The 12,598-nt window shown below is 38.5% G+C and overlaps 2 protein-coding genes across 3 annotated transcripts; both read right to left on the bottom strand.

Moving 5' to 3' along the window:
- Nucleotides 1-518: 518 nt before the first annotated feature.
- smyd1b (SET and MYND domain containing 1b) lies at nt 519-7,575 on the bottom strand. 2 transcript variants are annotated; one of them, XM_034235006.1, is made up of 10 exons: nt 7,296-7,575; nt 6,293-6,469; nt 5,229-5,442; nt 4,334-4,464; nt 4,155-4,193; nt 3,208-3,403; nt 2,106-2,198; nt 1,849-2,012; nt 1,540-1,708; nt 519-830 (listed from the first exon to the last, which is right to left on the bottom strand). In XM_034235006.1, the coding sequence occupies exons 1-10, from the start codon at nt 7,415-7,417 to the stop codon at nt 666-668; spliced, it is 1,470 nt and encodes a 489-aa protein (XP_034090897.1). In that variant the 5' UTR covers nt 7,418-7,575; the 3' UTR covers nt 519-665. The 2 variants fall into 2 exon arrangements, with proteins under 2 accessions (XP_034090897.1, XP_034090898.1); XM_034235007.1 differs by lacking the exon at nt 4,155-4,193.
- Nucleotides 7,576-8,515: 940 nt separating this feature from the next.
- Nucleotides 8,516-10,855, bottom strand: sprb (sepiapterin reductase b). The gene is made up of 4 exons (XM_034234995.1): nt 10,713-10,855; nt 10,412-10,640; nt 9,504-9,791; nt 8,516-8,896 (listed from the first exon to the last, which is right to left on the bottom strand). Exons 1-4 carry the CDS (start codon nt 10,809-10,811, stop codon nt 8,742-8,744), a joined length of 771 nt encoding a protein of 256 aa, XP_034090886.1. The 5' UTR covers nt 10,812-10,855; the 3' UTR covers nt 8,516-8,741.
- Nucleotides 10,856-12,598: the final 1,743 nt, after the last annotated feature.

The raw sequence follows: 12,598 nt of genomic DNA on the forward strand, positions 1-12,598 counted from the left end.
TGGTTAAGATGTATCTACTCTCAGAAAGCAGGGCTAAAGTATTAATGGCTTTATGAGGAAACGTTCCACAGGGCCTACATTAACACAAATACATGTGGGGGGAACCTTACTGATATGAACCATTAGCCTAACTTGAAACAACTGTCATTTGTATAAAGGCTATGTTTGATGTTTACTATTAAGAATTTTACACTGAAATGTAAGTTCCTGTTATTTAAAGAGAATAATCAAATGTTTGCACAATTTGCATTTCAAATGTATATTTGAATGGTGCCGACTGAATCAAAAACTAAAACGTTTTCTGAAAAAGTTCAAATAAGAAGTAGCAGTTTTGCCTAAGTGAGGGATGTGATTGACTCGGTTTTTTCCCTTAGGGGAGTAGAATATTTGTTATACATTGAGTAGGATGTTTTTTGAGATGTCTTGGTTAAGCAAAGTGCCAAATGTATAACCAGCTTTGTTTATTTTAAGAGGGAAGAGTACTGAAATGATATCAGACAAGAAAAATACTACACAAGTTCGATGTGACATCTTTTTAATGAAAAGCGTAACTACAAAATTGAGTGAAACAGAAAATGATCATGTGACTAAACGTGTAGACTCACACACTGACACTCAGAAAACGTAACGGTAAACAGTGGGGTGTTTTTCCTTCATCTGCTTAATCACTTCCTCCGGTGGAAGAGGTTCTTGACTCCCTCCTCCATATTCTTGGGTTCTTGCATCATGGTCATCGGTTTGTTCTTCAGTGCTGCCTCTCTCATACTGTGGTAGACATACTGGTTCTGCTTGAACATCCTCAGCTCCATCTCTGTCTGCATACGCATTGCCTGTAAAAATATAATAAAGGACATATTAGCTCTTAAAATGTTCCCCCATGAGTAGCTTTTATATGATTAATGCACATTTGAAACCGGTTCCTTCAGCTTTAAAGGTCACCTATTATGCAGAATCCACTTTTTCATGTCTTTTATACATAAACATGTGTCCCCTCTGTGTAAAGAGATTCTGAAAGTTCCAGGAAAAAAGATTCGCTCACTTTTTGTCCTGATCCATTTACAGTATATAAAAACCTGTCTGAAAATGAGCTGATCAGATTTTGGCCACTTTATGATGTCATAATGATTTTTTGGCTTGTGTAACCATTAGCCAATCACCAACCAAGGTAACCCCCGCCCACTTTATCACCTGAATCTCCTCCTAGAGCACCATTGTGGGCTTTTTAACTAAATATCTCTCAGAGGGGCGTGGGGAGGGGCTCCTTATTTCAACAGACCCAGAATCAGCACTTTTGAAACAGGACAGAAACAGAGGGGTTTATGGGATGCTACAATGCACTATCTGTTTGGTATTTCAAGCCAAACACTTCAGAGACATGTTTTGTATATCTGAGACCTATAATATATAGATGAAAAACAGTATAATAGGGGACCTTTAAACTATATTTCGCTTTCAATAACATTTTAAAGGAGCCAAAGACCAGCTCACAACATCAAAATGCAGTTTTGTATACGGATTATGAGGTTTTACGGTGTTTACCTCCAGGTCCTTGGTGATGGGATGCATTGAGCCGTGGGTGACCATGAGAATGGCGTAGGCCCTGCAGACCATGCCATGGCCGACCTCTATTTCCCCAGCTTGCCAGTGAGTCACTCCTGATCGCATGGCGGCCATACCAAGAGCAGCATTGTTTGGGTGGTACAGTTTCCTGTCAGGGGAAGAGATTTGATTTGTTTCTCAATTTCTTACATTGAGAAGTCCGTCTATTCATCTGAAATATTGAATAGAACATTAATTGCAAAAGGCTCATATAAAGCACAACAAAGTGCACAATATCTCTGTACTTACATGTATCCCTCCACCATTTTGCGGGAATTGTCTGCAGCATCATCAAATAACTGCAGGTAAGCTTGCACCTCACTTAACGTGCTCCACATCCGCAGCTGGTAAATGTGAGTGTCAGCCAAAACTGGTTCTGTCTTCTCCAGGCAATCCTTGCTGATCTTTACCACCTAAAAAGATAAACATCAATGGATAAATCTTGTAGGTAGGAAATATAGGAGAAAAACATTGAATTTGGTATTGTGAGAGATTAGATATAATACCTCATGGTAGTTGCCATTTAGTCGAGCCTTTTCCATTTTCGCCATCATTTCAAAGCAATAATCTGTAGCCTCTTTCACTTGTTCCTCTGTAGGCTAAACAGTGAAGATAAAAGACACAAATCAAATCTTAAAGAAAGCATCAAGAACTGTTATCAGTTTTAACACAGGGGTTCACACACTCAAATACATCTTTTAAGAGAACATGCAATTGTTTTCACATTGGCAACACCAGTTGGCCTTGCCCTCCGCAAAGGTGAAGGTCTGATTATATTCGATCTTAATCTTGAAGACCTTTGAACTGATGAAGAGGCCCTGTCCAACACTTAATTAATATGTTACTAATAACAACCATATCTCCTTTAGTGTATCATTAAAAAACAATTCTATTACGGTCATTATCAGACAGCCAGATATGACACAGTTCCTGGCTTAAAATAAAGTATTAAACTCCAAACCTTTTTTTTTTTTTAATAATTCCTGACACATGCTATAAATAGTTTCTGACCCACACATACAAACCACGCTACAAGAGGGTGTGTGTGTGTGTGTGTGTGTGTGTGTGTGTGTGTGTGTGTGTGTGTGTGTGTGTGTGTGTGTGTGTGTGTGTGTGTGTGTGTGTGTGTGTGTGTGTGTGTGTGTGTGTGTGTGTGTGTGGGTCATGTTTTGCAGATATACAAAGGCAAGCCGTATCATCCAAGGCCATGTCCTTTTTTTAATGGTATGACAGTGTTATGCATTGATTTACACGCCTCAATGTATTAAATTGTGTTTTATAATCGGGTGTTGAATGTCAATTACATTATAAAATATAAAGTTGATAAGATAATAACTCCTGGTATGTGGTAAAGCATTGAAATACTGTTACTACTTTAAAGTTAGTGTAGTTAATCAAGGTTTAGTTTTAGTACTTGGTCACTTGTGTACATGCACAACCTTACACACAGTTTGTAAGATGATACCATTGGGAGTTATCTTTGTTAAAAATAGGACCTGCTGCTCTGCTTCACATGTTTCTCCTCTGTCCTTATCAGCCATGCCAGTACTGAAAGTGAGGATTTTGTTTTGTTCTACCTTGTGCAGTATAAAATCCTTCTCCACAAACCTTGACTCCATCCACTTCCAATCCCCCCAACTTCAAGTCATCTTTGATGTGGTCCTTGCAGTGTTCACATGTGCAGTCAAAGAAGTATTGTGTTTTCAGCAGTTTCTGTCTCTCCTCGGTCAAATTCAGGAAGTCCACGTATGAAACTGTGAGCTCGTCTCCCCCTTCAATCTTACCCAGAGAACGCAGCTCAATCCTGAGGTAGAGAAACATGGTTATAAACAAGCAGATATGCAGAAATACAAGCAGAATTGACTTGATTTAGTCTTCTCACTGTATAGTCTTTCATATACAGTATACGATTGGTGAAACCCTGTTTCACAGTTTTGCTTTCAGTTCTCTCAATCCAGTAGAAGGATTGAAGGAATGGATATTAATGAAGATTATTTCACACTTAAGCCAAAATAAAGTAAATTAATTTAGTCAATTTACCACTTTCTTTAAATATTTTCTTGTGTATTCTTTGGATTGTTTTTATTTATTTTGAAATTAAGGTTTTATTTCAACAATTTAAAAATGATTGACAAATATTTACATGTTGTAAATGTTTACACAAAAGGTTAATAAAGGCTTAGAGATGAAATAATGTAACATTTAAAATGTTGTTTTTGATGTTACACGGTGTTAGAGGTGACTAACTAGGAATGAAAGTTGTTATAAAGGAGAGAAGCTTCTAATACACTCCTACAAAGCAACCTGTGTCGGTGTGATGAATGGACACACATTGCGATCACACAATGACAAACACACAAAGTGACAAAGCATCACACAAGAAGAACCTTGTGTGGACATGGCACGCTGTCTTTGTGCAGATAAATAAACCTTTATATAAGATTAGAGCATTTCCATGATAGATGGAATGGGAGGAAGGAAGGCGTGTTATGTATAATATTATGTTGATAAAGAAAGCTCTGAGGATTAAAAAGGCTCTGGTTGAGGTAACGCACCTCCGTTGAGAATGAAACATAGTATTCACTGCCGATTGACTGAAAGACAAACAGGAAGCAGTTTTACACCAAATACAACCTGACAGACACATTCACACACACAATACATAACAGTAGGCAAACACACACTTTATATTTTGAAAAGGAATAAAAACGAAACTGTTTTTTTCTTTACTTACTTGCCGTGGTTGAGGATCACGGTGCAGTTCGGCCAGCAGTTGTGATTCACCATGCAAAGATTTGGGAAGAGGCCCACTCCCACTGCCTGGAGGCCCCTCTGGTCACTCACAGTGAAACCATTACAGTTAATCTGAGAGAAGGAGGAAAAAATAACAAAACACATCAATAAATAACGGAAACATTTATGCAATGAAAAACCATTTTTAGGATTTTTTTTGTTTGTTTATTTATTTTCAATAACATTTTAAAACGTTATTCTCTTTTCTCTTAAGGGTGAAATTAAATAAAGCAATGTCAAAGTGACTGGAGACTGCAACTGTGGCTTTATTAAACCACTACTCTCACTGTCATATGGATTCACAAATGACATCTGAGGGGTCTCAAGATGATAACTAGAACCTGTAATAAGTACAAAACATTTCTGCTACACAAACAATGTTGTTCTCTCTGACTTTTCTATCATCTTTGTTGCTTTTTCTTCATGGAAACTTAAGACCTCTCAAAATATAGACTGCTTCATCTTATTTACAAGATATAAAAATGTTCTGAAATCAGATTGTCCCTTAGTACACCAGAACTAGGGCCTGTTTTTTGCCTGAGTTAAAAAACAAAACAACTACGACATCTTAAACTGTACTACTTAGAAAGGTTTATTACATGTTCATTTTGGGCAGGTCACAAGGTCTATGACACGCTTTATGTCAATCATTGGTAAAAACATCACGTGATCTGAGCTGCAGGGCGTATAAACCTGTGGCTGTATTTCCTTTTGTAACAGCCATGTTAAAAGCTTAGTAAGATACAACTTTTGTGAATGTTTAAATAAACCGTTAACCCGATACAACTTGGGAAAATTAGGGATGGCCCATAAAGGGATAGCACATATTAACATACCACTCCAAAAATATGAAAAGTGTCATCAATGGTGTGCTGCTTGCTGCTGCGGGGCCAGTAATCCAGGAAGTTGTGGATGTCCACTTTGAAGTCCTTCAAATCGTCCTCAGGCATGTCAGCAATGTGATCCTCCAGCTCCTCCAGTGTTACCATCTGCGTGTCCGACATCATGCTCCCATCTTTGTCAAGGCGCCACAGGATGCGAGCCCCCAAACTGACCACAGAACAAAAACAATAGAAGAAGAAAGGTAACTCTTAGGTTCACGATAAAAGCAGAATTTATGACTGGCCAGTTCAGTAATACATTCATGTATGCAACATAGCTAAAATCAGGTCTTTATAATCCATGGTGATGCAGAGATCACACTTCACGTCTTTGTATAATCCAGACTGGATTATTGTAAAGTTTTATTTTCAGGCCTGCCATGTGTTAGTATTATACTGTAGGTCTTCAAATGAAATACTACAGCTTCCCTTCATTGACTCCTGATCCAAGACGTTAACCCTAACCCTACCCCCCTGACTTCCTGAACCCTTTTAGTCCAAAGAGGACTCTTCAATATCAGAGTACGGGGCTCCAGTCTATCCCTTTTTCTTATCCCCACAATCAACATTCTCTAACAGCCTCTATTTTTCAATTAAAGGTCTCCTATTATGCTATTTTTAGGCATATATTATGGATCTCAGATATATAAAAATATATAAAAAACATGTCTATGATGTGATTCGTTAACGTTTCTGATAGTGCTGTGGGTCCACATTTCCGATATTACGTCATATCGGACGCAAATTTGGATCAACTCCGTTGTACCCCCGTTTTTAGAGATTTGGATACGGAGGAAAAGAGAGATGGTTTGTTTTCTGACACTTTGTGAGTTCCCTGACACACCGGGGACACATATTTATGTATAAAAGACTTCAAAAAGTACATTTTGTCTGATAGGTCCCCTTTGAGGAAAGATTACTAAATAGCAGAAAACGCGTTTTCTCTTATTGTATCCACATAAATCTCAACATCTATATTAAGCATGTAACGACTAAATATTTCCTTTTGCTTCCCTCACCGGATGTTCTCGTTCGGTGCTTTGCCATGCGTTTTTATGGCACTACATTCTAGCTTGTGTTCGGCCCAGCCGGCTCGCTGGCAGGTTCGGTCACAATAATGAGCAAATTTGCACTGGCCGCACTTCTGTAGCTTTTCTTGTCTTCGGAAGCAGCTGTGGCAAATACGGTCTGCTAGGCTGAGGAAAAAGAGAGGAAAGATATTTATGGTCCATATTTGACAGAACATGCATAATGTAGATAACATGGGGACAGTTTTCAAAGGAAGAGTTATGCACGTTGGTTCTGGCTAATACCTGGGGCCTATTGCCTATTGATTCCTTTGTATAGTAATAATTAAGAGTTTTAAGGCAATATCTCAGATTTGCATGAAAAAGGTTGATGTGCATTTATTCTCTTGATATTATCATCTTTACACAATATATTCTCAACTCAACATTCCATGTCTTCCTCTGATAATGGTAACTTCTGACTGTGAAGTCTGACCAGAGATGTTATATAAAACAAATTTAAAACATTACATTTCACACATACACTTTGTTGGATTTCACTCCCTTTTCTCATAAACAACAGATTGTTTATAAAGGAATGTTATACAAAATATCACAGATCATACATACAAATACACAGATATTCTGATAGTACATGACAGTAGATAGTACAACTGAGCTCTATTTTACAAAAGATACAAATGCAGTCACAATTTGTGTTTGTTCTTCAATGTGATTAGCACTTCTTCAGTAAAAATGAAAATCCCCCTGAGAATGACAAGTCAGACTGGAGTAATGTTAGTAAGAATATGGCACTTTTGTTAGTGATAAAACCAGAGAAAAATAAGACTATGGTCTATAAAAACAGGAAACTGTAAGATGTTGTGGCTAGATAGTAAATCTAGAGACAGACAGAAGAAAAATAAAATATATTTTTCATCTGCCCAAATGACCCTATCTGATGAGGTCTCCCTCCCCTTAGCTTACACATCTCAAATGTTGGTCACCACTTTACCTGTCAAACACAACAGCTGCAACACTGGGCTCTGCAAAAATGACGTCTCCAGCCCAAAACTCCTTAGTGGCCTTAAGACCCCTCCCCTTTCCAGGTGACTCGAATATTGCCACATTCTCCATTGTTCCTGCACTGGTTCCTGAGAAGCTGGTGAGCAGTGAGTCAGTGGTGAGCAGACAGAAGAAGTTTCAGTGTAAGAGAAAAAGCTGAATGCAGTGATAGGGTAGTTGAGGGTCTCGTAGACCAATCTGTGCCCTCTGTGTACTTCAATGACAACTGGACATTCCTCCCCTGAGGTACTAAAATAGCCCTCCACCCCATGAACTGTACCAACAGACCCAAAATGGGATGGTGGTGATTTGTCCCCCTCCACATGGAACTCACATGTCTTATCCTGTCAATAAAACCAACAACACCATCTCAAAGTCACACCGCTAAAACTATCACACTTTCAATGTGATTTTCAAATGTGTTCAGATTAGGGGCGACACTTTAGAGTTTTGTCCCGTTCACTGGCAGAAATTCCCCCTACCCCCGACCATGAATTGGTAGGTGCCCTGTTGCTGAGGGTTATTTTTGGCCCACAGTTGGGGCTGTCTATCAAGAGTCAGTGGTGACGTTGGACAGCTGGGAGAGTTTGACAGATACAGAGCTGATTTAATTGGCAGCCTCTACTCTGTTCTGGTGCTTTCTACTACTTACTCTGTACGTGGAACATATGACACCAAGCACGTTGGGGGGAGCCACTTAAGGATTTCCAGGATGTACTCGGGCCTCAACACATGATTGGACTACAAGTTTTGAGTCTCCACAATGTGCTAAAAGGAAGAGACACACACATAAATACATAAACTTAAATCCCCCATATATACTGTATGTGCACACAAATACTCAGATTTTCATCCAAACCTTGGGGTGACTCGGGGGGCTTTACAAACCAAGTATTAACTTGTATCTACAAAAGACAGTTAAAGCACCTACGCTTCAGTTGTTTTCATTGCCCTGCATTGTATTGAACTTTCTTTTTTTTTTTTTAAATCCTTTGCTTAAATGACTACACTGTCTGAAAAGACCAAGGTCCAATCTATTGATGGATGTATTAGTACATGTGTTCTTGACCCAACTTTTGATAGTATTAGTAGTCTGTTTCTGTGTTGTGTCAATAAACAGTTGAGGTGAAACCCTTAAGGAATTATTAACAATTAAGAACAGGAGTGACATTTATTTTCTGACATCACATATGAAACACATAATCAGTATAACAGCAATTGATAAAAAAAACTATTCTTATCAATAAATGTCATTATTGTAGTAGATAAAGCAAATGATGTGCTCTACCAGAGAGCAATAGCAAAGAGCATGGGTCTTTCTCTCTAACTTTAGGTAATGACATCTAATAATTTACACAACGGACACTATTCTTTTTGACTCTTTCTCGTATAGATATCACACATCGAAGAAGTCGAGGTGTGCTCCTGAGGAGAAGTTATTGTCCAGCAGCAGCTTCATCAGTTTGGCTGCAGATTCATGGCAGGGCATGGGATTATGATTGACATTTGTTAACCTCAGGATTTCTTTCTGCATATCTGTGTCCATTGGACCTGAAGGAAACCAAAAGAATGAGCTGGTTAGAAAATAACACGTTTTGCCTCTTGCACTCCATATTACAAGCATAGACGGTTAAATACAGTGATACAGCAGGCCAGCTGTTATAGGGATTATGGAAAGGGGGGTGACATTTTCAAATTGGGCACATCACTCATGGCTCTGGACAACATTTCCATCACTTACCTGAACAAATATTTCAACCTCCCTGAAGTAAGTGTAAACCGTAAAGAAAAAAGAAAAAAAAAATGATATCCTTTAACTCTGTTTTTGTACAACACAGATTTGTTGTTTACAATGTCATATTATCAACATGTTACATAGGCCGGGGTCATGTACCCTTCGACCCCACAGTACATCCTTTCATCTTCATTTTTTTCTCAGTATCACTGGACACTGGAGTAAATACAAAATTTGGCCAAGGAACATTTAAAAAATATATATATATGTGGGATAACGTAGCACATTTATAATAACATTGTTCAATGACTATTGTCCCTGTTAAAAAGGGACAATACTCTCCCTTGTTTTCTATAATTTTTAAATTAACTTTAACACATAATTGTTTTGCATACCTCTGGTCAATATATAAAGTGTATATACCTGGAGAGTAGCTGAGGACTTTGACATGTTGCTGTTCCTTGGCCAGCACCGAGAACATCATATTCCTGGCTGCTTTGGCGGTGCAGTATAGCACCCAGGAGGGTAAGGCCTGCAGTGCAAACATAGACGAGAGGTTTACCACACTCCATCGTAGGCCCGGCCTGCAGGGACACAACTGCAGGATCCCTGCTGTCAGAGCCAGAGGGGAGCTTACGTTGAGGGACAGATAGGAATTCACCTCATCAGGATTGGTGAAAGTCTCAAACTTGGCAATGTCGCCCAAAGAGGCTATAAGGGTAGAGAGAGAGAGGAGATGTTACACATAAAAAGGGGTAAACATGCGTGTTGACATGACAATATGGGTCAACACACTACAAAAACCCGAAATCTTGCCAAGTATATTTGTCTAATATCTAGTCAGAATTTGTCTTTACACTTGCTATAAGACATAATAACTTCAGAAGTAACAATGCAGTGAGATATCGGGTCTTGTTTTAGACAATGCATCATCTTGTTAAGTCAATCTTATTTTGAGTTGTATCTCAGATTGAATGTTTTTTTTCTCCACATATTTATTGGAAAATCACCAACTAACATCAGAAAACAGAAACCTTTTGAGCATTTGCGGCTTATATTGTAACACAGCATTTCCTGATTCTGGTCATATATAGTTTCCCCAGCTAATTACAAGATCTGATTTATCTAAATATCCCTTCTTATTTCAATAAATCTTACCAAGCTAATTTCCACTTGTTCTATTGGCAGATTGTTGTACCTATTTCAAGTGAAAACACCTTGTTTTCATTATTTTTTCAACTTGTTTTTGGAGCAGCATTTTTTCCAGTGCATACAAAATCAGCAGTGAGTAGGCTGCTTGGTGACAGATTCAAACAGAGAAAGTGACCCACCAGCGTTGTTGATCAGAAGCACATGTTCTATTTCATCTACAGCTTCCTGCCTTGCCACCCTGACCGTTTCATCCACACCCTCTTTGGTCCTCAGATCCACAGTGACGCAGTGAACCACGAGCTGCTGTTCCTCAGTGGCACTCTGCAGCTCTTCCTTCATCTCCTGCAGCAGAGGCCCTGAGCGAGCCACCAGCAGGAGGACCGAGCGGGGCTCCAGATAGCAGGACACCTGGATGGACATTTGATTATTTGCTTTTCTTTCTTTAAAATATTTTTTTCTTCCTACAAGTTGATCACTTACTTGATATGCCAGCGCCTGTCCGAATCCCTTAGAGGCTCCAGTGATGATGCAGATTCCCCGGCCCAGAGTCCTGGGGTTTGTGGAGTTAATGTCTGACATCTGCACAGATTTTCTCGGGTGATAATGTGAAATGAGAGACACTAACCCACTGCTTTTGTCAAGATGGGAACAACGGGCTGCTTTTATAACCCAACATGAGGCAGAACTAATGCATTGCATGTGATGTATTCATTTCACAGTGAGAGGAGAATTAGGAGACGATAGTTCCACATTGGTAAATTAGGCAACTACATTCAAAGGCTTCTAAAGAAAACTTAAAAGATTTTTTTTGATTCAGAATAATGATATTGATCAAATTCAAATGGGTTACATTTTTTAAAAAAAAGCTTTTGTAGTAATATAATTTAAATAAACACCTTAACAAGCAATTTCTAAGATGTTTTATAAAGAAAACGCATGTTAAATAGATTTTTAGAAAACTAAAAGAAAATCAGTGACCAGATCGGATAATAAAACAGAAAAAACATGGATTAGGACAATAAATATGACTTAACACAAGACATTCCAAAACAGTATGGCTCTGAGTTTAAAACAATTATGGTTTTAGATGAAAGTGTGAAATGTGTTCCTTGCATTTACGTCAGTGAACATCACTGCCAAGCTGTGTTAAACTGAAGAAATACTCTGGCTTGTGGATTGTGTGTTAACTGACTAACATAATCAATTAAAATAACTTGAGGCAGCCTCTAAAGTTCAGCATGAAAAAATAAACCATATGAGCTAGATACAACAATGGGAAGCAGACTTACTCTGAACCCGAGACTTCTTAAAGCATTGCTTGAAGCAAATAGAGATAACAAATAATTATTTGAAATATTTCTCAGCACAGAGAGATAAGCATCAATCTTGAGACACCAAAAATATAATGACCGAAGTCTTGTGCCACTAAATGACTAATCCTACCATACCATTTAATGTAATTGTATAGCAGTAGTTTGGCATTTGGTAATCTTCTGACCCACTTTTGACCTTCTCATGGGTTCATGAAAATATTTTCTTTTCATTTTGCTTTGATAGCATTAACCCCAAACACATAAAATGTTGAACCGAGAAACTGACATTAAAGGACATAAAGGAGATGCAGAGAAGACATATATGACATTTTGGGTTTCTTAATAAAAAGCTAAATGTATTGATTGATTCAGCACACAGACGCAACACAAATAAGTGGGTGACAAAGAGCCGGGAAGCAATATACAGCGGCTAGGCTGAATGTGTGAAATCATAGCGCCTTCTAGTGGCAGCGGGGACACCTGAGCGTAAATTAAGCTTTATTGCAACTGTGAAAACCACACTACAGGCTTTCAGCAAATACGGAACAACACTGCCTCCTTATGGACAGTTGATTGCAAGTGCAACAGCGAAAGAGGCTTCTTCTTAAGAGATTTCCAATTCAAAAGTATGTAAAGATTGCATTGGCCTAGAGATGAATGGTCAACCACACTGTAGAACAACACTTGCTTCCCTCCTCACATTACTACCAGACTGTTCTGGGGAGTAAGTAAATGCATCATATCAGAGCATCATAGGGTTATAACTCTTGAGAGTTGGAAAAACTGAACTGAAATAACCCTTTATGACACACACCACCGTATTATCTATGTATGTAGGACCTTTTTGTACCCATAAAATAAATATTGTTTTTATATACTCAACTCATGTGTGCTTTTGCTCTTGGATGCTCCTTCCTCATCCTGCAGGGAGGGGGCACACTGGAGCTAACCAGAGCTCTACAATAAAGGGCTTCTCACAAGATAAAAATACATTGAAAAAAAACAAGAACAAATAATCATCAGTATTATTACATTTTTCGAACCACCAGTTAG

The sequence above is a fragment of the Gymnodraco acuticeps genome, unplaced genomic scaffold, assembly GCF_902827175.1.
Source record: "Gymnodraco acuticeps unplaced genomic scaffold, fGymAcu1.1, whole genome shotgun sequence".
In the NCBI taxonomy this organism is placed as follows: Eukaryota; Metazoa; Chordata; class Actinopteri; order Perciformes; family Bathydraconidae; genus Gymnodraco; species Gymnodraco acuticeps.

Excerpts from the sequence above, each read along its gene's own strand:
- smyd1b (XM_034235006.1), bottom strand. The coding sequence starts at position 7,417 with ATGGAGAATGTGGCAATATTCGAGTCACCTGGAAAGGGGAGGGGTCTT. Across the intron at positions 5,443-6,292 it reads GCACCGAACGAGAACATCCG|TTTGGGGGCTCGCATCCTGT; the intron begins GTGAGGGAAGCA and ends TTCTGTGGTCAG. Across the intron at positions 2,199-3,207 it reads TGGAAGTGGATGGAGTCAAG|CCTACAGAGGAACAAGTGAA; the intron begins GTTTGTGGAGAA and ends TTCACTGTTTAG.
- sprb (XM_034234995.1), bottom strand. The coding sequence starts at position 10,811 with ATGTCAGACATTAACTCCACAAACCCCAGGACTCTGGGCCGGGGAATC. Across the intron at positions 10,641-10,712 it reads GACAGGCGCTGGCATATCAA|GTGTCCTGCTATCTGGAGCC; the intron begins GTAAGTGATCAA and ends ATGTCCATCCAG. Across the intron at positions 9,792-10,411 it reads GCTTCTGATCAACAACGCTG|CCTCTTTGGGCGACATTGCC; the intron begins GTGGGTCACTTT and ends CTACCCTTATAG.